The following is a 23,753-nucleotide window of genomic DNA, read 5'->3' on the forward strand; positions in this document are numbered from 1 at the left end:
GTTCATTTGTTGATTTTTCTTTGTTGAATTTTTCGTCATAAGTGCCATTTTGATTTTTCTCGGGGGTAATTGTATTGTTCATCCCAATTTCTTTGCGCTTCATGACCTTAGTTAATGCAGCACTGTTGTGGAAGGGGATTCTATCGGTCCTTCCGCTTTTTTCTTCGTATTTACTATTTCCAATGGCATTAAATTTTTTGTTAAAATTTTTAATTAGTGTGGGTGCTATCGCGAAGTTTTTTTTCAAAACAGGAGGGGCACACTTTTGAAAATTGCCTGAACAAATATTCATTGCATTTTTATTGTTAAAATAATTTTTTTTTTTTGAAAATCTGTTAATGTAATTTTCTTTCTTATTTTCCCCACTATATAAAATATTTTCTTTTATCAATTTTGGAATATAACATATGTTTTTTTTTTCATTACTCTTACTTGTGAATTGCATTGAATTCCTTTTTTCCTGCCCTGCATGAATAGTACACATTGGATTATGGTTTCTGTTTTGTTCAGAACAACATTTGTGGTAATTCATATGAGTATCATCACTTCTCAGATTCATTCTTTTCTGTTCTATCGTGCTATTAGGGGGAATAACGCTTTTTTTATTCTTTACATCATTATCCTCATTTAGTTTTCTCTTTTTGAATAATAAATTTCTTTCTAATGATTCATTTGATTGGGTTATGCTTTGCCGAGGGTTCTTTTTATTTTTCTCAACTTTTTCTTGAATAGAACAATTAGAAAAATTCTGTGAATCGTTCTTTGAATCCTTTAAATTGAAATTCGTGAGTTCACTTATTTGAAGGGTTTCGAAACTTTTTCTCCTCATTGCGTCGAACGTTAGACCCTTTCTTACTTTTTCACGTGTGACGTGAAGTATATTCTTGTTCTTTTGGCATCCAGTTGAAAGACTATTATTCCAATTTGAGGAATTCACCATATTGGCCATATTTGATGCGAGAACTAAGTTAGTAGCTATTGCATCATTTGCAGCGTTGGATACAATGGTTTCGAAGGAATTATCAATGTCCCCCCCTACATAAGACGTGTCAATGGTAATGGACATTTCTCCTTTGTGATTTCCAATTCTTGCAAAGTTGTTATCTATATTAAGTGGATGTTCCTTCTTCCTGTCACTGGTGGGTGTTTTGAAGTCTCTCTTGATTTTTTCAGAACTAAAGGGACATTCCTCATGGTCATGCATATGAAGCATGTTATGTTCATTACATTTTGTATGCCTCTTCTCGTGAACAAGTTCATGTGATAGGTGTGCATATATATGTTTGACACTCTTACGTGCGTTCTTATTTCTGTTTCTTAAGTTAAAATTAGGGTTATTGTTTTCCACTCTTGAGGGAACTTTATCTTTGTGCTTGTTAAATTCATCTTCTATTACTGAAGATGGACGAGGTGGGCGTGAAGGATGAGATGGGTCCAATGTATAAGATTGATGTGATGGATGAGATGGGTGTGATGGATGAATTTTGAGAGATTCATACGTGGTGTTGCTAGTCTTAGAGCTACTGAAACGATTTGATGAGTCAAAAAGGTCCTTATGGTGCACATTTTTTAACGATATATAGCTTTTAGTTTGAGTAATTTTATGTGGGTCTTTCAAAGAGAAAATAGAAAGTGCTGCATTGGGCATTAAATGAGAGTTCTGAAATAAGAGGATTCTTTCCGGATTAAGACCATAAGTAACATTGGCACTAATAGAACAGTTCGAATCACTTGAATCGATAGAACCGTTTGTTGTTATATCGGATGATATGCCCATTCTAAGTTTTCTCCCAGTTTTATTCCTATATAAATGTTCAAAATGGTTTATTTTTTTTCCATTTATTGAGGGATGTGTTTTGTTCATGTCCCGTGGGTTCCTAGATATACTACGCAAAGACCGATGGTGATTATTAATGCCAATTATTCTGTTTGTGCATTCCTCCGAAAGGGTATTGCTATTGTTTATTATACTTTTCCTGTCATATATTCTATTGAGACTTTTCGCATTTATGTCTTTTCTATCAGATAGGTTCAATTTACCCCTTTGATGATGATGTCCCTGTATAATATTCCTGTAACTCAAATATTGACATTGCTTTTGTTCATAATTGTTTACACTTTTGGAAAATTCCAAATGTTTTGATATGCCCCTACTTTTCATGCCTGCAACATGAATTTGATTTTCTACCATTTTATTTATATATTGTTCGTCTAAAGGGGTGCTGTGTTTGTCTCTTTTTCTCGTCTCCATCTTCGTCTCCGTGTTGATAAAGTTTTGTATTTTTTTATTTTGTTCCCCAAATTTTTCTGCTCTCATACAGTCATTAGTAGAACCACTATGACTACGCGAAGATTTGCAGTTCCTTGTATCAAATGTTAAAATGGGGTTTTGACAGATATTATCTTCTTCATTATGAAACACCTTGTTTGATATGGTCTTTTTTTTAACACTTTCCTGAAAGGAGATCCTATCATTTGAATGATTCTGTGACGGATTTAAGAGTTTTCCTTCTGACATTTTTAACAAATCGATTAGAATTTTCTCTCTATGCATAATCTCATTATGCTTTCTAGGAATGATATTTTTGGTGATTTCGCTTTTTTTATAGTGCCTGAAGTTACTTACTTTACTTTGGTAAGTGCCTGGATGCGCACAGATGTGTGTCATTTCATGCTTTATTTGATTTGTTTTTAAATGTGCTATCTGTTTTGTGTTATGCAAGTTGTTTATCCGGGTTTTGCATGGCCCGATTTTGCATGGCCCGATTTTGCATGGCCCCATTTTGCATAACCCCATTTTGCTTGGCCCCATTTTGCATGACCCCATTTTGCTTGATCCACTTTTGACCTCTCTACTGAAGTTTTCCCCTTCGGTTGATCCCCTTTCCATCATACTAAACATTTCTTCATTCATTCCATTATTGTTATGTTGATTCTCTAATTTTTTTTTCGAATTAGTTGAAGGGTTACAATTGAGAGGGTAAGATGACTTACTTTTGAATGTTTCATTATCTTGGATTTTTGAACGTGCCCACTTTTCCGTTGATTTATTTCTCAAGCTGTATTTATTCTCCTTAGCTTCGACAACTTGATGTTTGTTGTCTCCCTCTGTTTTCATCTGGTTGTAATTACTAGTTCGTCTGTTCATTTGTTTGCCTTAAGATTTTTGTTTTTCGTCCTTATTTAGACTCTCTACCGTCCTTATTTCGACGCTTTATCACCCTTAGTTTCCCACCTTTTCCTCTGGAGTCGTTTTCACTTTGGTTACTCCACGAATAGGAGTCGAAAATTGGATCAAAAAAAAAAAAAAAAAAAAAAAAAAAAAAGGATAAAAAAATTGGACAAGAGTAGTCAAAACATGTGTAGAATATATGCAGCAAATTTATGGTCAAACAAAGAGACCTGTCTCTCTCCACCTCCCCCCCCTTTAACTACACTATGTTTCGATACCAAGGACACAATGGTATTTTCATTATCTCATTGAAAATATTAGTAAAAGCGCCATTTACATACTTTGGGCACCTTTATTTGAAAATAAAAAGAGAAAAGAGTTGATAGACAGGGGTTCTTATCAGATTCACCATGTTCGATTTGACAAAATCTTAAATACACATAATGTTTTAGAAAATCCAATATATTAAAAAATTTCGATAATAAAATTTGATAATCAAATTTTGGATAATAAGATATTTTCCAAAAAATTTTCAATAAGATAATATTCTTAAAATTTTCGAAAATGAGAATAAGGTGTGTAAGAATGATCCCCTACTTTCTCAACCTTTTTTCTTGCAATTTGCATACACTGGTACAATGTAAACAAAGGCAGGAAAAAAAAAAAAAAAAAAAAAAAAAAAAAAGAGAGTTTTGCTATCAAGGGATAGAAAATCTTAATAAGCCTATATACATATGCGAAAAGGTTAATGCAAAAATTTATAGTGTAGAGTGTATTTTCTCAATGTAGAAAACTCGTTTTAGTGGTTTTACATTTATTTATTTATTATTATTATTATATTTTTTTTTTTTTTATTTTCCTTTTTATTTGCTGGATAAATATGTGTGCACGTGGTTCACTTTGCGGTGAAAATGAGAAATTTTTGCTCCAATTTTTTTGCGATAATTTTTTTTTTTTTTTTTTTTTTTTTTTTTTTTTTTTTCCCCCCTTTACACTTTTATAGAAGTTCCCTTCGTATCGTTGTTTTTCGTTGCATCAATTTTCAAGAAAAAGAAAGAAAAAACAAAAAAGAAATTTTGTGGAATAGTACCATAAGATGGACAGAGTGATGGAGAAAAAGAAGTGATACACCGTGGAATCGCAAGATGGTTGCGCTAAGTATGGTCGAAATATTGGCATAAAGTATTTCCACAAATGCTGCCACAGATGCTGCCACAGATGCTGCCACAAATGCTGCCACGAATGCTGCCAAAGATGCTACTAAAATATTAGGCCACAAAATGAAAGAGATAGACCCCTCGACACCTTCCTATCCAGATCAAAATCAAAGCTCTAGATTTAGCGAAATTGAAAAAAAAAATTCCTTTAACAAAATACACATTTTCTCATGTGGACTTCTTTCTATTTGACCTTATTCAAGTACATCAGAAAAAAAAAAAAAAAAAAAGTCAAAGCAAAGCAAGGCAAGGAAAAGCAAATAAAACCAAAGAACAAAACAAAATAATCCCCCTTTGCAAAGCAGGAAGTGAGAATGCATTTTCCTTCATAGCGGTGTAAATACAGATGACATGCATCCATTTTCTTTTGAAATGCATTTGTATGTGTGAAAAAGTGTAAACATGAATCGAAATTCCTAAATGTGCACAAACATTATGTGGAACTAAATGGTCTCATTGTTTTTATCTTTTTCTGAACATTTTTTTCCATTTTACGCCCCCTACAGTTCCAACGTCGTTGCACCTTAGATTTTTTTTTTTTTTTTTTTTTTCCTTTTCTTTCTCCCCCCCCACCCCCTCTTGTTCATATAGATTAAATTTTTTTTTTGTGTCACTTATTCTTTGCATAATTTTTCATTCTCATGTGGATTATTTATTAATTCGTCAAATTCCGTGTGCACGTGTGCATATATATATATATACCGCGTTTTTGTAATCAATAGTGTTGAGTGAGAATCGCAGCAATTTCAAGGATCCACACATTTTGAGTTTTATTTGCATTTCCCCTTGAGCTGTGCTTTGTTTTGTTTTTCCTGGTTTTTTTTTTTTTTTTTTTTTTTTTCCTTTTCTTTCTCCCCCTTTTTTGCCACCCCCCCAATCCCACACACACTCAGTTTCGAAACGATTGAAAATCCAATCATCAAAATGTGCATGTTTAAGTATTTTTTCGCATTCTTTGTTCTTTTGCTTTCCCTGATGAAGCGGTATAGGTCAATCAAATATATCCGGGGAATGGTTCCAAAGGAGAGGCCTTTTGTTTTTCTTGAATCCAAGGTGTAAAATGAAAAATAAAAAATAAAAAAGGGGCAAGGAATGGCTTAGCTAGTCAACCGTTGGTACATAGAACAAAACGAAAAAAAAAAAAAAAAAATCTCCAAAAAAAAAAGTCCCAAAAAAAGAAAACTTCTGCGTATCCCTTTAAGATGCACTAAAAGAGGAAATCCCTTTCAATTCACCTATCGACTAATCCTCATTTTCATAAATATGTGATGCACTTGAAATAATTTCCTAGACATTTCTTCCATAGGCACGTTTCATCATCCGTTTATCCTCTCTTTTTACTATTATTTTATTTTTTTTTTTTTATTATTATTTGATCCCCTTGCAGCTGGCCGAATTGGAAATCACTGACCCCCCTTACACAGTTTTCAATTTCGCTACAGAGGCTGCAAACACCGTTGATGTCATAGAGGGTTAATCTGAAAAATGCATAAACCTTGTGAATGCGTAAAAACGAACTGTCAAAAAAAGAGCAAAAATGGAAAGATGGAAAGATGCAAAAAATATCAAAAGCAATGTATACTGTTGGGTGATACAAAATGAGTGTTATCAGTATGTACCCCACACCTAGTCCCCTTCCCGTGCATGCCCTTATCATTCCATTCGATATGAGCGAAAGTTGTATAAACGTATGATGAATGTGTGAAAATATATTCCCTCTTTAATGAGATTCATGCCGTTTCATCAAATACCCTATCCAGCCCTCATAAGATTTTCCCTTCTACATTCCCACCTTATCACTTATATAGATGAATTGAAAAAGAAGGATGTAAGCAGATCGAAAATGTTATTTTTATTTTATTTTTTTTTTTTATGTCTTTCCATTGTCAAACATTTGCGAAAAATATATATATGCACATCGGACATTGAAACAGTGTGCACATATATATAATAGATGACTTATTCGTTGGTGCAATACTCAAAAAAAAAAAAAAAAAAAAATGAACGGATGAACGGATGAACGGATGAACGAACGAGAAGTTCATGAGGGAAATACAATTGAGGGACATGTGAATAACTCCGTTATGTACATAGAGCTTCCTTTATAAGATTTTACGTATTCCCAACCCACAAATTTTCGCGACAATTTTGCATCACAATTTGTCACTATACCCTTTTACCATAAATTTGCTTCCACATGAATGCATTCTGCTTGCCCTCTCCCACCCCCATTCACCTCAGAACAAAGCCATGCGAAGATTCAAACACGACTTAGTATGGAAAAAAAATTATTAAATGAGAAAGCTTGTGGCAAAAGAGAGGGATATCACAACTCCACCCCATGTTCTACATTTTTTTTTTTTTTTTTTTTTTTTTTTTTTTTTTTGCTTTACCTTGTTTTGCCTTTCATTATTTTACATTAATTTTTTTTTTTGCATTTACTTTTTTTCCTTTTCCCAATTCGCTGTCCGCCCCTTCCTCCTCCTCTCAGAGCGAAAAGAAGGAGAGGACCGCAGACATTCTAGTCACACTTTTAAAAGACGCTTTACAGTTTTTCGATTATGAAAGAAGTTGATACATTGATGAACATATGGCATGGTTAAAAGGATAAACTAATTAGCACCTTGAGAGACTTTTCTGCTCTTTGTTTTTTCTGTTTTATTACCTGGTTCCATACTGATGTTACCTCCTTTCTTGCTAGCATTATCCCTTTTTTTTTTTTTTTTTTTTTTTTGTTTTTTCTCTGAATAATTACCAACTGATTGAACAGTCCCCACTTTTCTGTATTTTAAAAATACTTCCACGCAAAGCACAAATTCAGTCAAGTGAAAACTTCATCCAAAGTTGTTACACAACTCGCATGGATCAACATGCACACATTATAACGAAGAGAAAAAAAATGAACAGCTGTACAAATACTGTGTATATACGAGAGTTTGTTGGGTCTCCTCTTGTAATGAGAAGAACTTTTGCAAGGAAAGTAGAAGAGAGGATGAAACCCTCGGATATAAGAATAAAAAGTGACAAACCTAACTTTAACGATATAATTGTTAAGTACTTTCCAAATGCCAAACTAAAAAAAAAGAATGGGGGGGCGCTACATGGTGATAGCCAAACTTGTCGTAGTACTGATGAGGTAAAATATTACTTATCTTCAAAAATGAAAAGAAAAATGGAATTATTGAGCACTGAGACAAAAAAACATCATGGGTTAGAAGAATCCAGAAGAAGAAATTGTTTACCAATAAACAGTGTGAATAATAATAAGACAAGTCCTGAAAATATTTCGAAAAATATACCTGTAGCTAATGGAGAAAGTGATGTTTTATCACCATGTATGAATAATGAAAGCGATGGAGAAATACTTGAAATATCGAAAGAGGATTATGAAATTCAAAAGTATAAAAACAAATTGCACAAAAGAATATGGATTACACTTAAACGAAATAATGAAAAAGATTTTGAAAAGCTTTATGAAGAATTGAAAATGTACCATTTAAAAGATGAAGTGTCATATAGTATTTTATTACATGGGAAATTGATAATTTCGAAAGGGGACAAAATAAAAGATTGTTTTCAATTGATTGATGAAATGAAATTAAAAAAAGTTCATCACTCATTAATACGATTTAATGAAAGGTTACTTTACAGTTATTATGAATTATCAAAATTAAATGCAAGACCAAGTACAAAACAATGGGTAAAAATTTTAAGGACAGTTTGGTTCACCTCTGCATTGATCAAAGCTAGGAGACAAAAATTTATTTTACGTAATTTGAGTAAAATTAAAAAAATAAAAGGCGACAATAACTCTACTTCTCTCGCTAATTTCAACAACATTTTTAACATTCACAATTTGCACGCTCTTTATGCACAGCATAGGGATCCCTTGCTTGGGGGAGGTGCAAGACACATGTTCTTTTAGCGGTCTGGTTCGCCCGTGCATATGCCAAATTTTCAAATTAATCCATATTGTGGCCCTCTTTCATTCACACAAAAAAAAAAAAAAAGAGGCAAAAAAAGGACAAAAAAAGGAAAAAAGTTTAAAAAAAAAAAAAAAATATAGTGTAAAACACTGTAAAGTAAAACAAATGGGAGAAGAGGTCGAGTGAAATTTCAAATATTTAATGATAATAATGACCCCCACAAGAGCGGTACCTCCCCTATAAATATATGTACGTATGTATATACATATATATATATATATATATATATATATATATATATATATATATATGTATACAATAGGGGGAAAGGCAAATGTCTGTGGAACATAAAAAGAGTTACATTTATTTTCATATGCAGAAGAAACGGAAATTATATTATCTTTTGCAGGGGAGCTAGAAATGAGAAATCAACTTCTGTACTGATAGAGGACGTTGTAAATGTCCTGAAAAACTGTGTAGAGTTTCTGAACTGATTTACAACCAGTGATGATAATTTTCCCTGAGACGAAAATCAAAATGACAGATTTCAACTTAGATGTAGGTTTATACCTGTACACCAAGCCAGCAAATAACTCAGGTTCATAATTGCAATATTCCTTATGATCATGTGCCAGCATTTCTAGTCGTATTGGCATGTTACAATCAGCGCTAGCAATAATGTTTTCAATTTTGAATCCTTCCAATTTTACATATTCATTTGTTACAATTTTAATTATTTTTCCAATTTTTTTGCATCCATGTATCGCTTCACCTTTTGTCTTTGTTCCTGTCAACATGATTCTGCCATTTTTAAAAATTAAAGCTGTACATTTTGGTTTGTTCAATCGAACAATCAGTGTATTTATTTTACTTGGGTTATATTCTGCATTTCGTATAGAAATAGCTATTAGCCTTAAATCAACTTCTGTACACACGTTGGCTGATGCTATTATGTTATGTATGTTTAATGTTATATTTTTATGCACTAGTTTATTCTTTGATTGCTTTTCTGATGCAACTTCATCTATTTCTAAATTTGCGCCTTTCTCACACCCCAGATTGTACCTTTCTAATATGTCATTCCCCTGACAGTGCCCTTCGAATATGTCATTCTCATCTAAAAATTCCTTCATACTCTTTTCACTCACCTCGTCATCCCGGAGAAGTGTACTTGGATCACCCAAATCACAACTGATGTTGATGTTCATTTGGTCTGGATCAGTCATTTCAAAGTGGAGATCAAATGGGAGTCATCAGGAAAAAAGTAAAAAAAAAAAAAAAAAAAAAAAAAAAACAACAACAATGTAATAAGTTATTCTTGTCGCTATGGTTATTCTCAACACCCTGATTATTTTTGTCACGCAGGTTACTCTCGTTTTAGGACGATCCAAGGGGATTTTCTTTGAACATGATTCAAAAAAAGAAATATATCAAATGGCCCGTCCCTGCTTTGAATATACATCCAGATGGCTTGATAAAATTCTGTTGGTTGATTTACTACTTGAGCAAAGTTTTATAGGGGTGCTTTCCCGTTCTTCGAATTTTTAAAGGGATTTGGACTAACAAGTGTAGGTAGGTTAGGGAGAAGGATATTTACTATATATTTTTTGATGGCTTATCCAATATTCACATTTTTACAAAATGCATAAACTTAAAGCAAATTTCTGCACATTTTTTTACTTCTTTTGGATGCAGAAATGATAAGATATCACTCCTCGAATAAAGGTGTGTTTTTAAAGGTCACAAATGGTCATTTTATAGTAAAGAGATATTGTTTTCTTTTCTCAACCTTTGACAAAAATTGCTTCAAATTGCTTCATATTGCTTCAGTTGCAAACGCTGGACATAAAAAATATAGAGCAAAACGGGGAAAAAATTGGCCACAAAAATAGAGAGCAAAATTGAGAAAAAAAAAAAAAAAAAAACTAAAAGCAGCGTTCATACATTACATATACCTAAAAAAAAAAAAAATAAAATAAAATAATTTTAATTTTCCTGACTTGTTCACTTAATTTATTCTCTATCCAAATTGTATTTGTAGTTTCCAAAGTTGCGCAGCTTTTTTTTTTTTTTTTTTTTTTTTTTTTTTTTTTTTTTTTTTCACTAAAAAACACAAAGGGAGAAGCATTTTAAGGATTTAAAAAAAAAAAAAAAAAAAAAAAAATAGTGATAATAATAAATTAAAAATAAAATAAATTAAAAAAAATAACGACACATAGGCGGTATTCACGGTTACGTGAACAAAGAAGAATTTCAGTACTCATTGGTACATAGTTAAATGGAAAAGAAAAGAAAAGAAAACATAACCATTTAAGTTAACACAAAGGGACGATCAAAATCAATCATTGAACAGCTATAGGGCAGGTGACCAACAGAGTAATGAGCCCAGGTTGTGTCCAAGATTTGATCACAGAATGATTAAAAAATAAAATAAATAAATAAATGAAAAAATAAACATTAAAAATTAAAAAAAAAAAAAAACTCAAGAGTGAAATTACTAAAACGACCTTGCCAATGGATATTATGTATCTATAACAATTAACGATGACCCTTGTAGTAATCGTACTCTACACGAATTACTCCCTAGATAAGAAGCAGGAGCAACCTGAACTTAAACAGTGCTTGTTGTATAACTGATGACTGACCAACCCATTTTAGAGAAACTCCTTGTTTTTCACATCTATAAAAATACTCTTTGAAAATCCGTTAATGGCCAATAACTTTCCTAGACTATCAGAATAATTTTTTTTTTTTTTTTTTTTTTTAATAGTTTAATTTTTCTTTATTTCCAGACCTCAGAATGAGAATAGAGAAATGTTGGTACTGCTCGGGAAACATTTACCCAGGTAATAAAAAATGAGATAACCTTTTTCATGCACGAACTTTTTTCAATATTGTGTGTATACAGAGTTCAACCATATAAATGAGGGAAAGATGATTTCCATATCATGTCCACACCACTACTACAACAGTATCGATACTTATATTTTTTTTTTTTTTTTTTTTTTTTTTTCACCCCAGGGCACGGCATATTCTTCATACGAAACGATGCAAACATCTTCCGCTTTTGTCGCAGCAAGTGCCACAAGCATTTCAAGGCTAAACATAATCCACGTAAAGTGAAGTGGACAAAAGTATACAGAAAAGAAAGAAATAAGGAACTAATTGCTGACAAAACATTTGAATTTGAAAAGATTAGAAGCGAACCAGTAAAATATGATCGAAATTTATATATTAAAACAATTAATGCTATAAAAAAAATTGATGAAATTAAAGAAAAAAGAAAAATGAGATTTTATAAAAATAGAATAAAACAAGTCTCAGAAAAAAAAATCAACTTATCTTTGAATTATATTAAAAAAAATCCAGCTCTTTTAAAAAATACGCAATATGAAAATGTGCTTAACGAACTTATTTCTGAACACAAAAATAAGAATATCGATTTTAGTTTAGTCAAGGATACATTTGAACAAGCAAATCTCATTGTTAATGATATAGAGCAGACCGGTCATAAATTTTCTGCGGATATCAACTCTATTAGGGATTCACAAGTAAGGCCAACAAGAGGGGAAAAAAAAAAAAAAAAAAAAAAAAAAAAAAAAAGTTCTATGCATAATTCTTGTATATTGTGCATATATATATATGCACATTGAGAGTATACAAAATTATTTGATTCATTCTATTTCATCACCGGTGTTCTGCAATTCCTAAGTTAACACATTCGTAATTGCACCGAATGTAGTGTGGCCAAATTTTCAGTATTCACATATATATATGTATGTATCTATATACACATTTTACTGCTCATATATTTACGAATATGTTGTACTCATATTTGTTCGATACACTTTTTTTTTCCACAATTGCAGAGATCCGAATACCACAAAGAAAACAGAAATTTGGAATTAGCCACCATCATGTGACTTTTATCAACAAATTAGATCAAAATTTTATGTATGTTGTTTATTATTTTTATTCCCCTTCTGTGGGGAGAAGTTTAGGGGATTCAAGTGCATGTGTGTGTTTTTTTTTTTTTTTTTTTAAGGGGAGTTAAATTCACCAAAAAAAAAAAAAAAATCAAAAAATCAGAAAGTTTACCAAAGTGTGCAAATAGACGAATGAGGAAGGAACTGAGTAAGAAATCACAAACGATCCCCACAAAAATGTGCATATATATATGTGTACTCCCTTCTTATTGGCCATTTTTGTTTAATTAATTTTTTTTTTTTTTTTACCAACATACCATATATACATATGTGTATAACTTGTATATATATGCCCAAACTAGGGGAACTCTAAAAATAATTATACTGTTTTCATCTTAACTTCTGATTTGATAAACAAATTGGAAACGTTCTGCTTGAGCGTGAGAAAAACCACGTGCGCTGTGTTGTATCCATACAATAAATTAATCAGGTTATTCGCCCAAGGTTCTACAGATAGGAAATCAATAAAAAAAAAAAAAAAAAAAAAAAAAAGGGGAGTGAGGGAAGTGGGGAAGCATGATTTATTGATGAATAAATGATTATTATGTAACAATGGTAAAACGTTTTTCCTCCACTTGATGCATCATTGGAGATTATTAGAATTCGCTTCTTTTTTTTCATCTTCTTCTTCTTCTTCTTCTTCTTCTTCTTCTTCTCCTCCTTTTTTCCCCCCCATCTCCATGGGATGATGCCAAAACATGAATTGGAAAAAAAAACAAAAAAAAAAAGTGTGATTTACCTGTGGAAATTATCTTAAAATGTTTCCCAAACCATATGTCCATTTCGGTTGACACGTGAGACAATTTTGCGTTTTGACAGGAGAGGTATTTCAGGTACAGGAACAGAAAGGTTACCTGAAAAAAAATAAGTAAATAAAATAAAAAAAATATATAAACTTAAAAAAATAAATAAATGGAATAATATAGGATATACTCATGAAAAAAAGTTTGTAGCGTGTTAACGTGTTTATTAAGCTCTTTTGTCATATGTCCATATATATGTAACGGTCAATGAACATAGACAACACAAAAGTTTGTAGCAACGGAAATATTTTCCCTCGCTTTCCTCCAATGGAATGAATTACCAACTTGTTCATAATAAATATGTTGAGTGCACGAGATACAAAAGTGTGTTTACTCTCTCTACTGGAACACTCCCTCTTTCTCCTTATGGGAATGTTCCCTCTCAATGTATCACACCAGTATAGCACTTGTTGTGTTGCATTTAATGCATCGAACTCATGGCATGTCATACGGTTATTTGGGTGCGAAGGACGTTAGCAAGCACACTGTTCGAGGTCACCAAAGATGAAAGAATATCACAAGCGTGGAATAAATAATCTCCCTGATTTTCCTGTTCAAGTAAGTTATTCAAATCGTTTAAATTTTTTTCTTCCTTTAAAAGCTTCCTGGTAAACTTCCCATTTAATATTAACAAATCATATTCATTCATATGCTTGTTCGATTTTTTATTTTCTTCTATAAGTTTAGTGTATTTTTTTATTTTTTTCTTTAAATGTTCTATTTTGTTACTAATATCTTGATACTCACTCGATTTCGTGTACTGGCAGTAGGTCTTTTTAATTTTTTTCTGGTATTTGAAAAAGTAAGTTTGAATTACTTTATTATTGTAAAGAATGTGAAAAATGTATTGACTTATCTGAACAGCTGCGTATAGAAGGAAGTATAGAGTGGAGTTATGCAAAACATACATAACATCATTGGGTTGAAAATCGTTCATCCTGTCGATATGTTAGAGGTGAAGAAGCTGCTAATTAGCAGAGAGATGGGGGCCGTTGGGTACTGGCTCAAAAGCGAAGCGCAGAGGGAAAATCTATTCAAACTTCCAAATGTTACTTCCAAAGGTCAATTCCAAATGTCAATTCCAAATGTCACTTCCAATGGTCAATTCCAAATGTCACTTCCAATGGTCAATTCCAAATGTCAATTCCAAATGTCACTTCCAATGGTCAATTCCAAATGTCAATTCCAAATGTCACTTCCAATGGTCAATTCCAAATGTCAATTCCAAATGTCACATCCAGGTATCAATCCCAAATGTCACTTCCAATGGCCAATTAACAAATTCTACGTAAAAGGAGGCTCAAGTTTGGAAATACAAATATACTCGTGCATTTGGTATCATCTTGTCAGGAATTAGGTAAATTATGATACACCCTGAAAAGGCGTTGTGAAAAGCGAATGAACTATCGAATGCACGGGAAAAAAACAAAAAAAAAAATAAAATAAAATAATAAAATAAAATAAACAAATTATATTTTACTTTTTCATCGTTTACTTTTTTTTTTTTTTTTTTTTTTTTTTCGTTGCATAACAATCAAGGGAGGAATGAAAAAATTCACTTTACATCCTAAAATAATGCCCCATTAAGTACACAAAAATAAGTCTCAAATTAGGAACTTCTTTTTTTCCCAATTTTTCCCTCTCTTTTTTTTTTTTTTTTTTTTTTTAAAACGATAAAATGGCATCAATGAGTGAAAATCACCTGAATTTGCTAAAACGGGTAGGTGGAAAAAGTATACATAAAAAAAAGGAGGGAACCTTGAACATACATACATATATATGTATGCCCACATGTGTGTAAGCAACCCTTGTGGAAAGATACCACCTGTGTATTTATATGCGGCCTATTATTACACCTTTTTTTTTTTTTTTTTTTTGCTCGTTCTAATGTGAATACTTCAACATTTTATCATTCACACAAATCCCCATCCCCTTTCACCTCATATTTTGTCTCTTCTCCCAAGTTAAAAGAAATATCCAAGCTGATTGAAATTACTTTGCAACAGAACAATAGATTGAAGGCCATCTTAGGTAGTGAACAGTATTTTAGGAAAAAATGCGAAGCGGCTATAGAAACGGTGAGGCAAATAGATATACAACCCTTGTGCACTTAGTTGTGCATACACAGAACTGGATGTACAAAATCGAAAACGCACAATTGGATGTCTATTACACTCATAAATTTGTCGCTACAAAGAATTTCCCTTTCCCCTTTTATCCCCTCCCCCTCCCTTCTCACCATTCCGCTTGAAAGATTGAAAACACCACAGATCAGCAGGAGTGCTTCAGAAAGGTGTCCAAAATGTAAGTTGAGGGAAATGGAGAAAAAATTCAGTATGAATTTATTTCATTAATGGATGAAGAGAATTATATATGGCTTCTCTTTCTGTTGTGTTGTAACCACCGTCATGTTGTTATATAGGTATGTAGTTATACTGTTGTATATGTTTATTGGGGAAAATTCCCCGCGACCCCTTTTTTGCAGCTTTATCAAAAAACCACGAGAAGACCTGAGAAACGAACTTAAAGAGGAAATGGCCCAATACGACAAGCATACCCCGCATTTAGTGGTAAAATTTATGGGAAAAAAAAAAAAAAAAAAAAAAAAGGGGGGATGAACGAAAATGGAATACCTATGTTCATACTATTCTTGTGAAAATATTAGAGAATGAAACAATTATGTATGTATACACAGACATTCTCATATGTATTAATTCAAAGGCCTCTTTATTTTTCTTAATTAGGAACTCCGAAAAAAGCTAATAGACAAGTTGTCCAACTTGAAGGATCAATATATGCAGACCCATGAAAGTGTAACATTTTTTTTTATTTTTTTTTTTATAAATATGTTTTTCTTAGCGATACAAACAATGATATGCATTTGTTTTTCTTAGCTGTCCAAACACTGACGTGCATTTGTTTTTCTTAGCTGTCCAAACACTGACGTGCATTTGTTTTTCTTAGCTGTCCAAACACTGACGTGCATTTGTTTTTCTTAGCTGTCCAAACACTGACGTGCATTTGTTTTTCCACATACCCTTTCCCCTTTTTTATTTTTTTCTTACAGATTGAGAGAGAAGCAAACCAAACTGCTTAAAAGGATTACGTGGCTTAAGCCGTTATGAATCTGCAGTGCGCAGTTGGAGTAGTTCGCCGTCTCTAATGATCATGTGGATATATTCCTAGGGGTTCATATATATGTGCATATATAACAATCTGTACATGTCAAATATGGGTAAAAACGTGTTGTTGTTTTTGTGTGTATTTATTTGTTCATGTTTGTATTTGTGTGATTTTGGTAGATGAGTATGATGATATTTTCCTAAAAAAAAAAGTTACACTATTTATTGAAGGCACACAAATGTGTAAACGTACATATGACAATTTCGAAGAAAAGAATACCGTCCCAAGGGAATTGAAACTAAATTAAATAGCAATCTAGTTATGTTAGAAATTAAATACATAAAATATTCCTAGTGTACTATTATTTATTCCATTTATTTTATTTTTTTTTTTTTTTGCCCCTCCATAATTATAATAATACAATACTAAGTTCACCAATATGGTGTGTTTCTGTGTGTAGCTATAAATGCGACTAGTTGTGAATGCTTGGCACAAACAGGACAGAGGAGTTGACGGTTCCTCGTTAAGTCTGGTGTATCACCTTTTTGTATTTTCACGTATGGTGCCATTTCGTTTGCGTTCTGTCAGTATTAGGTCAGCATTAGGTCAGTATTAGGTCAGTATTATATCAGTATTAGGTTAGTATTATATCGATATTATTTCTGGGTTCTTGTTTCCCCTCATACATTATACTTGGCGCAAATTCATTTTGGTATATGTGCAGAAACGGCCAAAAATAAAAGATAAGAAAAAAGGAATGACACGCACACACACAATACCTCTGAATGAACTGTTGAAGAGGTGAAACGTATCAAAAGGAGGGAAACTTTTCTACGTACTGAAAAATTGTTATGGGTACACAATCCTACAGGTCACCTTATTAACTCTTTTTCCAATTTCCTTTCCTCACACTATTTTGAATATTCAGAGTGAAAAAAAGAAGGAATTACTTTTTCTCGTTTGACGAAGAAGATTTATAAGAAAAAACGGTTAAAACGCAAAGAAAGAAAATAAAAAAAAAAAGGAACTTATGCGAAGGTGATAAGATTGTGTGTAGTACAACAATGTGCTGGTATTCTCATTTATGACAATGAGGAATGAGAAAAATATAATTCGAACTGGCGTTGAGGGTATAGGTACACGTGTGGTGACTTGTGGGAATATATATATATATTTTTTTGTTTCCTTTCCTTTTTTTTTTCTTTTCTTTTTTTTTTTTTACCTTGGCAAGCGTTTTAGCTGGAAATAAAATGGAAATAATTCATTGACATGTACATATCTTTACATATATATATATGTGTTTTTCTTCTTTTCTGTTTTGCTGTTTTCTTTCCTCCCTCCCCGTTTTTTTGTATTTTGTTTTTTGTTTTTTTTTGCTTTTCCTTTTTTCTTTTCCCATTTATCATATCCCACATTCTGTTTTCCCCCAAGCACTTGCACATACATTGGCAAAATTTCGCATTAATCGCTTTTTCAACTTTATATTTTTTTATATTTTTGCTTTCGTCTCGTGTGTTTTTAATATATTTTTCCTTTCCACTTAAATTCCATGTACTCCACCCTCAACATTTGGTTTTCCTCCCCATCCTTTCCTGCACTAACTTCCACTGTCACTTTATATTCCAAAATTAAAGACTTTTTATTATTTTTTTTCTTTTTATCATTTTACTGTGCATTCCTTAATTCCCAAACGTTTGTTCAAGATTTTTTTTATTTTAATGGAATTATGAATAAAAAATAAATTATTACATACCGAAGCTTTTCTTCTTTTCTTCTTTTTTTTTCTCCTTTTTTTCGTGTTTCTGAAATTTGTATATAACCATTTTAAGCCAAAAAAAAAGAAAAAAAAAAAAAAAAAAAAAAAAAAAAAAGAAAAAATATTTAAAAATATTAGAAAAGATGGCAGACGAACCCTCAGCAGCAAACAATGCCAGTGGAACAGCCAACAACCAAGGAGAACACATTCAGGTTAAAGTACGATCACCTGATGGAGCTGAAGTATTTTTTAAAATAAAAAGAAAAACCAAATTAGAGAAACTGATGGAGGTTTATTGCAATCGCCTTGGGCAATCCATGGAAGCAGGTGAGTAAAAAAACATTCATGATTGTGAACTTATGTATATATGTCAGCACATTTGTATGGATAATTATAAGCCTTTATATATGCACAGTATCGCATGTCAATTTTGCATCCTTAATATCCTTCTGTATACACTTTTATGAATCCTTGCTGTGCCAACTCACACACACACACAGTGTGGCATATTTTTCACGCATGTTACATAATAACCACTTGTTTCCTTTCCGTAGTTCGATTTTTATATGACGGAGACAGGATTCATGGGGAAAATACACCAGATCAATTGGGTATTGAAGATGGAGATGTCATTGACGCGATGGTGCAACAAACAGGAGGATATTTTTAATTTTTTTATTTTTTTTCACATATTTGGAATGTATATATATATATATATATACAAATTGGAAAATAGAAGATAAAGCCGCACGTAGAGCTCCATACGGAAAGAACATTGTTGAGATAATATTATTTATCACCTTTTGATAACCTTGTAACAACTTTCTAAAAATTGTAAAATATAAAAGAACATCCTCACCGTTAAGTCTCATACTGTGTTGTGCATTGAGAGAAGAAATCATTTTTCATTTGTGACACAATAATATGTTTTGTAGACAGTTAACAAGGAAAAAAAAAAAAAAAAAAAAAAAAAAAATGTGTACAAAAATGAGAAATAATGAAATATGCACTAAATAAACATTAGTTACATAAAGGAGAAATACATATATACACACATATATGTGCACCACTAGTGAAACATACAAAAAATCCCTTTTCTTTTTTTTTTTTTTCTTTTTTTTTTTCCTTCTCTATTTTTCCATCAACTATTCCCATATTCTTCATATTTTAAATCTAATATTATATTGTTATATATATCGCTTCATACACCGCCACTTACAGTTGCTGCATAATTTTAAAAACCTTTTCAATTTTTATAAGTTATATTATTCCTCTTTGGAGTATATTTCCTTTCCTTTTTTTATTTTTTTTAATTTTAATTTGATTTCAACAATATCGCACATGCTTTTTACTATTACTACTATGATAAAATATGTATACAATATATGTATGTATATATATATATATATATATATATATATATGGTAAAAGCTATGTGTAGATCCAATCGATTGAGACACTTGAACCAAGTCAATGTAGGTGTGTAAAGCTGAAAAAGAATAGCATTTTGTAACTGCATTCGAATGAGCAACATTTAAATCTTCTTCTGCTTATATTATTGACCTACCCGACATTTGAAATGTAAAAAACGGGCTTACAAAATTGTCACGAATAACGCCTGGTTGATGTTGTTGCTTTGTTAAATTTTATCGCATCCGATTTAATTCCACCTAGTTTTATTTATCTTATTTTTGCATTATTTTTACCATATTTTTACTTCATTTTTTCCCTGTTTTATTTTTTTGTGTGTGTGTTTGAAAAGCGAGAGATTTGCTCATTTGTCCAAACTCCCGTAGCGTTCATTGTTGCATGTGAACGAATTGCAGTTTTTCTTTTTCTTCTCCAATGCACGGCTTCATTTTGTCAGAACATAAATGGTCTGTCTAATGATTTACTACTACGACATTCATTAATCGTACATGTAATTATGTCCCAATGGTAGTAATGGAAAAAGGGAATTCCTTCACCATGTGCTTATATAATTAAGCGTTGCGCTATTTTCCTCATTTAAGAAGAATAGAAGTTTTCATTTTATTTTATTCTATTTGGTTTTATTTTTTAACTTACGGGGAATAGCTTGTTAAAATATAATGTACACGGGAAATTGTCTACACCCCGAACCACACTTTCCCTATATATATACACACACACACACACCATTCTACACTCACACAGATAAACAAACTCCCAACACACATTTTTTCTCATCTATAAGAAATAATTATTCTGGTAGGAAGTTGTCGAACTGGAAAAATAAAAAGGAAAATATGACCAACCCAATGTGTCTATATATATAACTATCCATATGTTTACTTGTACATATCTCCATTTGGGCACATACACACACTATATGAAATCTTTTTTTTTTTTTTTTTTTTTTTTTTTTTTGAACCCCCTCCATCACGTTACACTCCTTGACTTCAGTTGTTAATTTATTCCATTTTGATATTCTTTTTCAATTGGGAATCATGGCAGGGAAATAGAAAATGGTAAAATAACTTATCAAACGTGAAAAAAAAAAAAAAAAAAAAAAAGTTCTTTCTCCTTGTCCCATTACCATAAAAAAAAAAAAAATAAATAAGTTGAAAATGTAAAGAAAAATTTCGAACGTTCTTACCTTGTGCTTACATGAAAATTTCCCCCTTTATAAGTATAATGTATATATTACTTATCTTAAGTGGGACGAGAATATAAAGTATATATATATATTTTTTTTTTTTCCCCCCCTTGCAATCCTATATATGGTTCCTCATTTACAGACATGTATACAAAATCTACATGTGTATTTTCCTAAGACTTTTCAAGTATTCATTTGTGTATCTTATCTACACACTCTTACTTATGCACGAATGCGCATGTATACAAGCCAGAGGGAAAAAAAAAAAAAAAAAAAAAAAAAAAAAAAAAACAGTAAGAACAATAAGAACTTTTTTTTTGTCTATCTCACGCAATCGAGCTTATTGTACATAGTAAATTTATAATTACCACCACCTGTCAAGGAAGTATATATACATGTGGAAATAATGTTCCTTCCTTTTGAGAACCTAATTTTTCCTTTTCTCGTTTTGTAGACTATGTGAAGATGCGAATGAAACACACATACGCATAGGCAAACAAAAGAAGGAAAAAAAAAAAAAAAAAAAAAAAAAAAGGGGAAAGAAAAGTGAAGAAAAAATAAAATAAGAAACAGGGAAAAAAAAAAAAAAAAAAAAATATTATATATACGTACATTTACACTTAGGGTGATATACACATGCGCAGACGGAGGGTTGTTGCCACATGGTGTCTAAGGGACAGCAAAATTGCAAAGAATTTTTTGGTGGAGCGTTTTGCATGAGTCCTTGCAGAAAAGAAAAAATCGAAGGATTTAGAGCAGAAAAAAAGGGGAAATTGGGGGAAAAAGCAAAAATAGGGAAAATAAGGATAAGAAAAAAAAAGAAACAATAGCAAATTATTCAAAATAGCGAATTATCCAAAATAGCGAATTATCCAAAATAGCAAATTATCCAAAGCATCGAATTATCCAAATTAACCAAATTGGGGAAAAGGAAAAAATAAACAACCCAAACAAACCAATCCAATCGAACATAACGGACTTAACGAAAAGGCACAAAGAGCAAACTTCGCGCATACAAAAGCCAACCACTTAAGCTTGACTATACGATAAAAAAAAAAAAAAAAAAAAAAAAAAAAATCGAGCAAAAGGTTCGAAAAAGTTGCAAGCTTATTGCAATATAGTAAGAGCTACAGAGGTAGATATTAACATAATTTAAAATGAAATTATGTGCTTTTTTTTTTTTCCTTTTCGTAACATGTGCCTCTGATTTATTCACGTATCCTGCGGAGGGAAGTGAAGACATCACTGATGTTGGAGTGGTGGAGAGTAACAGAAGTTTTCCAGGGGGAGAGATCACAAATGAAGAGACTACAAGTGAAGAGACTACAAGTGAAGAGACCACAAATGAAGAGACAACAAGTGAAGAGACTACAAGTGAAGAGACCACAAATGAAGAGACAACAAGTGAAGAGACCACAAATGAAGAGACAACAAGTGAAGAGACCACAAATGAGGACAAACAACACGAACAACTGAATAATATTCATAGACTGATTAGGGAACAGGAAGAGACTCTGCATAGAGAAAATAAAGAGACGGAAGGAGGGGAAGTGAAGTTAGGTGGTTATGCGGAAAGAAAAAGAAAGGAGGAATCAAAAAGTTGGAATGAATTAGTAAAGAAATGTGAAGACGAAAAAAAAATTATTCTTGAGGAATTCCAAGTTGCTCAGAAAAATCTAGAGAAATGCACTGAGAACAATGGAAAAAATCTAAGTGAATGCAAAGAACAATTGAAGGAGATCCAAAAACACTTGAATGTGTGCAGGGAAAATGAAGATAAATGCTATGGACGGATAGAAGACATAAATATGCAATGTCATGAAAACATAAGTAAGAAGGGAAAAGAAGGAGAAGAGTTAAGGGAAAAAATTCTTACACTAGAAAAAAAAATAGAAGAGGCAGAATTAAAATTAAAGAATTATGCAAAAAGTAGAAGGAACTCCAACAAGGAGGATAAAGATGATAAAGATGGTAAAGTTGATAAAGATAATAATGATTATTTAATCTCTTATAGTATGGTTAAAAGTTATTTTATAAAAATTTTCAAAATATACAAAACGCTTTATATAATCATATTTGAAAAAACGTTTCTGTCTAATATGCTCATCCAGATTTGTTACCTCAAAGATGTCATAATGAAATATATTAAGCTGTATGCAATTATTACCATGGAAAGGTTGCAATTGTATGTGAAAATAGTTTATGAAAGCAGTTCTATAGCAAAACTTTTGGACTTTTATGAACATTCTTTACTTAAGCAGTATATAATGTTGCTCAAAAATAAAACTCCAAATTTTATCTCAAGGGCGGAGAAATTGTATTACAAAATGATGCACACAATGAGATATGACATTTTTTTCAAAATGTTTGAATCATTAAACAATAAATATAGGAACATCAACTTGGACAATTTCGTGCATAAATTACACAAAAATTCGAAATTTTTAATGAATAAAATTAATTCCATAAATCCAGAATTGAATGGGATAATCCCACCAAAATTGGAAGATCAGCTCATTCTACTAATATTTTTCACGGCAGTCAATACTATCCATTTGTATATATTTTTTTATTTATTATTTCTATTTTTCAAGCTGATAAAAAAAATATCCTCTTGTTTATTTATGTGCATCCTTATCTCCATTGTGTTCATATATAGATGCACAATTTTTATACTTACAATCCCTATTAGACCGTTTATGAAGAAGAAATGCAACAGAAGCAGAAAAGTGTATAGAAGACATAATGAAACAGTATGCACGAACCCCGAGCGTACCTCCTATCAGCACCAGGAGTTTAAAAAAATGCACAAGGGCCAAAATGTTCACCACAGGAAGGGATGAAGTGGGGAGAGGAATGAGGAAAGAACTGGGAGTACAGGATCAGAATTGTGAAGCCAATTGTGAAGCCAATTTTGAAGCCAATTTTGAAGCCAATTGTGAAGGCAATTTTGAAGGCAATTGTGAAGGCAATTGTGAAGGCAATTTTGAAGCCAATTGTGAAGCCAATTTTGAAGGCAATTGTGAAGGCAATTGTGAAGACAATTGTGAGGTGAATCTATTTTGAACTCTACCTCTTTTTTTGCTAATTGTGCATATACAGACTAGTACATTAAACAGCTCTAACCATGAATGAAAAAATAAAAAAAAGGAA

General features: G+C 31.8%; 8 protein-coding genes across 8 annotated transcripts; 6 read left to right on the top strand and 2 right to left on the bottom strand.

The window, feature by feature from the left end:
* Positions 1-5,292: 5,292 nt before the first annotated feature.
* On the top strand, positions 5,293-6,964 carry PGO_102490 (hypothetical protein, conserved; the record flags this gene model as incomplete). Its single annotated transcript, XM_028688279.1, has 5 exons — positions 5,293-5,442; positions 5,777-5,861; positions 6,198-6,217; positions 6,631-6,663; positions 6,881-6,964. Coding segments are annotated over 5 exons (372 nt in total), but the record flags the coding sequence as incomplete, so codon positions are not given.
* Positions 6,965-7,288: 324 nt separating this feature from the next.
* On the top strand, positions 7,289-8,314 carry PGO_102500 (hypothetical protein, conserved; the record flags this gene model as incomplete). The annotated part of the gene is made up of 1 exon (XM_028688280.1): positions 7,289-8,314. One exon carries the CDS (start codon positions 7,289-7,291, stop codon positions 8,312-8,314), a length of 1,026 nt encoding a protein of 341 aa, XP_028544081.1.
* A 429-nt stretch (positions 8,315-8,743) lies between these two features.
* PGO_102510 (TATA-box binding protein) lies at positions 8,744-9,523 on the bottom strand (the record flags this gene model as incomplete). Its single annotated transcript, XM_028688281.1, has 1 exon — positions 8,744-9,523. The coding sequence occupies one exon, from the start codon at positions 9,521-9,523 to the stop codon at positions 8,744-8,746; it is 780 nt and encodes a 259-aa protein (XP_028544082.1).
* A 1,592-nt stretch (positions 9,524-11,115) lies between these two features.
* On the top strand, positions 11,116-12,238 carry PGO_102520 (60S ribosomal subunit protein L24; the record flags this gene model as incomplete). Its single annotated transcript, XM_028688282.1, has 3 exons — positions 11,116-11,161; positions 11,337-11,866; positions 12,185-12,238. The coding sequence occupies 3 exons, from the start codon at positions 11,116-11,118 to the stop codon at positions 12,236-12,238; spliced, it is 630 nt and encodes a 209-aa protein (XP_028544083.1).
* A 382-nt stretch (positions 12,239-12,620) lies between these two features.
* PGO_102530 (hypothetical protein, conserved) lies at positions 12,621-14,041 on the bottom strand (the record flags this gene model as incomplete). The annotated part of the gene is made up of 3 exons (XM_028688283.1): positions 12,621-12,748; positions 13,041-13,155; positions 13,556-14,041. 3 exons carry the CDS (start codon positions 14,039-14,041, stop codon positions 12,621-12,623), a joined length of 729 nt encoding a protein of 242 aa, XP_028544084.1.
* Positions 14,042-14,782: 741 nt separating this feature from the next.
* On the top strand, positions 14,783-16,201 carry PGO_102540 (conserved Plasmodium protein, unknown function; the record flags this gene model as incomplete). The annotated part of the gene is made up of 6 exons (XM_028688284.1): positions 14,783-14,824; positions 15,069-15,182; positions 15,359-15,408; positions 15,590-15,674; positions 15,849-15,917; positions 16,172-16,201. The coding sequence occupies 6 exons, from the start codon at positions 14,783-14,785 to the stop codon at positions 16,199-16,201; spliced, it is 390 nt and encodes a 129-aa protein (XP_028544085.1).
* Positions 16,202-18,126: 1,925 nt separating this feature from the next.
* PGO_102550 (small ubiquitin-related modifier) lies at positions 18,127-18,653 on the top strand (the record flags this gene model as incomplete). The annotated part of the gene is made up of 2 exons (XM_028688285.1): positions 18,127-18,310; positions 18,538-18,653. The coding sequence occupies 2 exons, from the start codon at positions 18,127-18,129 to the stop codon at positions 18,651-18,653; spliced, it is 300 nt and encodes a 99-aa protein (XP_028544086.1).
* Positions 18,654-21,757: 3,104 nt separating this feature from the next.
* On the top strand, positions 21,758-23,443 carry PGO_102560 (hypothetical protein, conserved; the record flags this gene model as incomplete). The annotated part of the gene is made up of 1 exon (XM_028688286.1): positions 21,758-23,443. The coding sequence occupies one exon, from the start codon at positions 21,758-21,760 to the stop codon at positions 23,441-23,443; it is 1,686 nt and encodes a 561-aa protein (XP_028544087.1).
* Between the last annotated feature and the right edge of the window lie 310 nt (positions 23,444-23,753).

The sequence above is a fragment of the Plasmodium gonderi genome, assembly GCF_002157705.1.
Source record: "Plasmodium gonderi DNA, contig: Chr10, whole genome shotgun sequence".
In the NCBI taxonomy this organism is placed as follows: Eukaryota; Apicomplexa; class Aconoidasida; order Haemosporida; family Plasmodiidae; genus Plasmodium; species Plasmodium gonderi.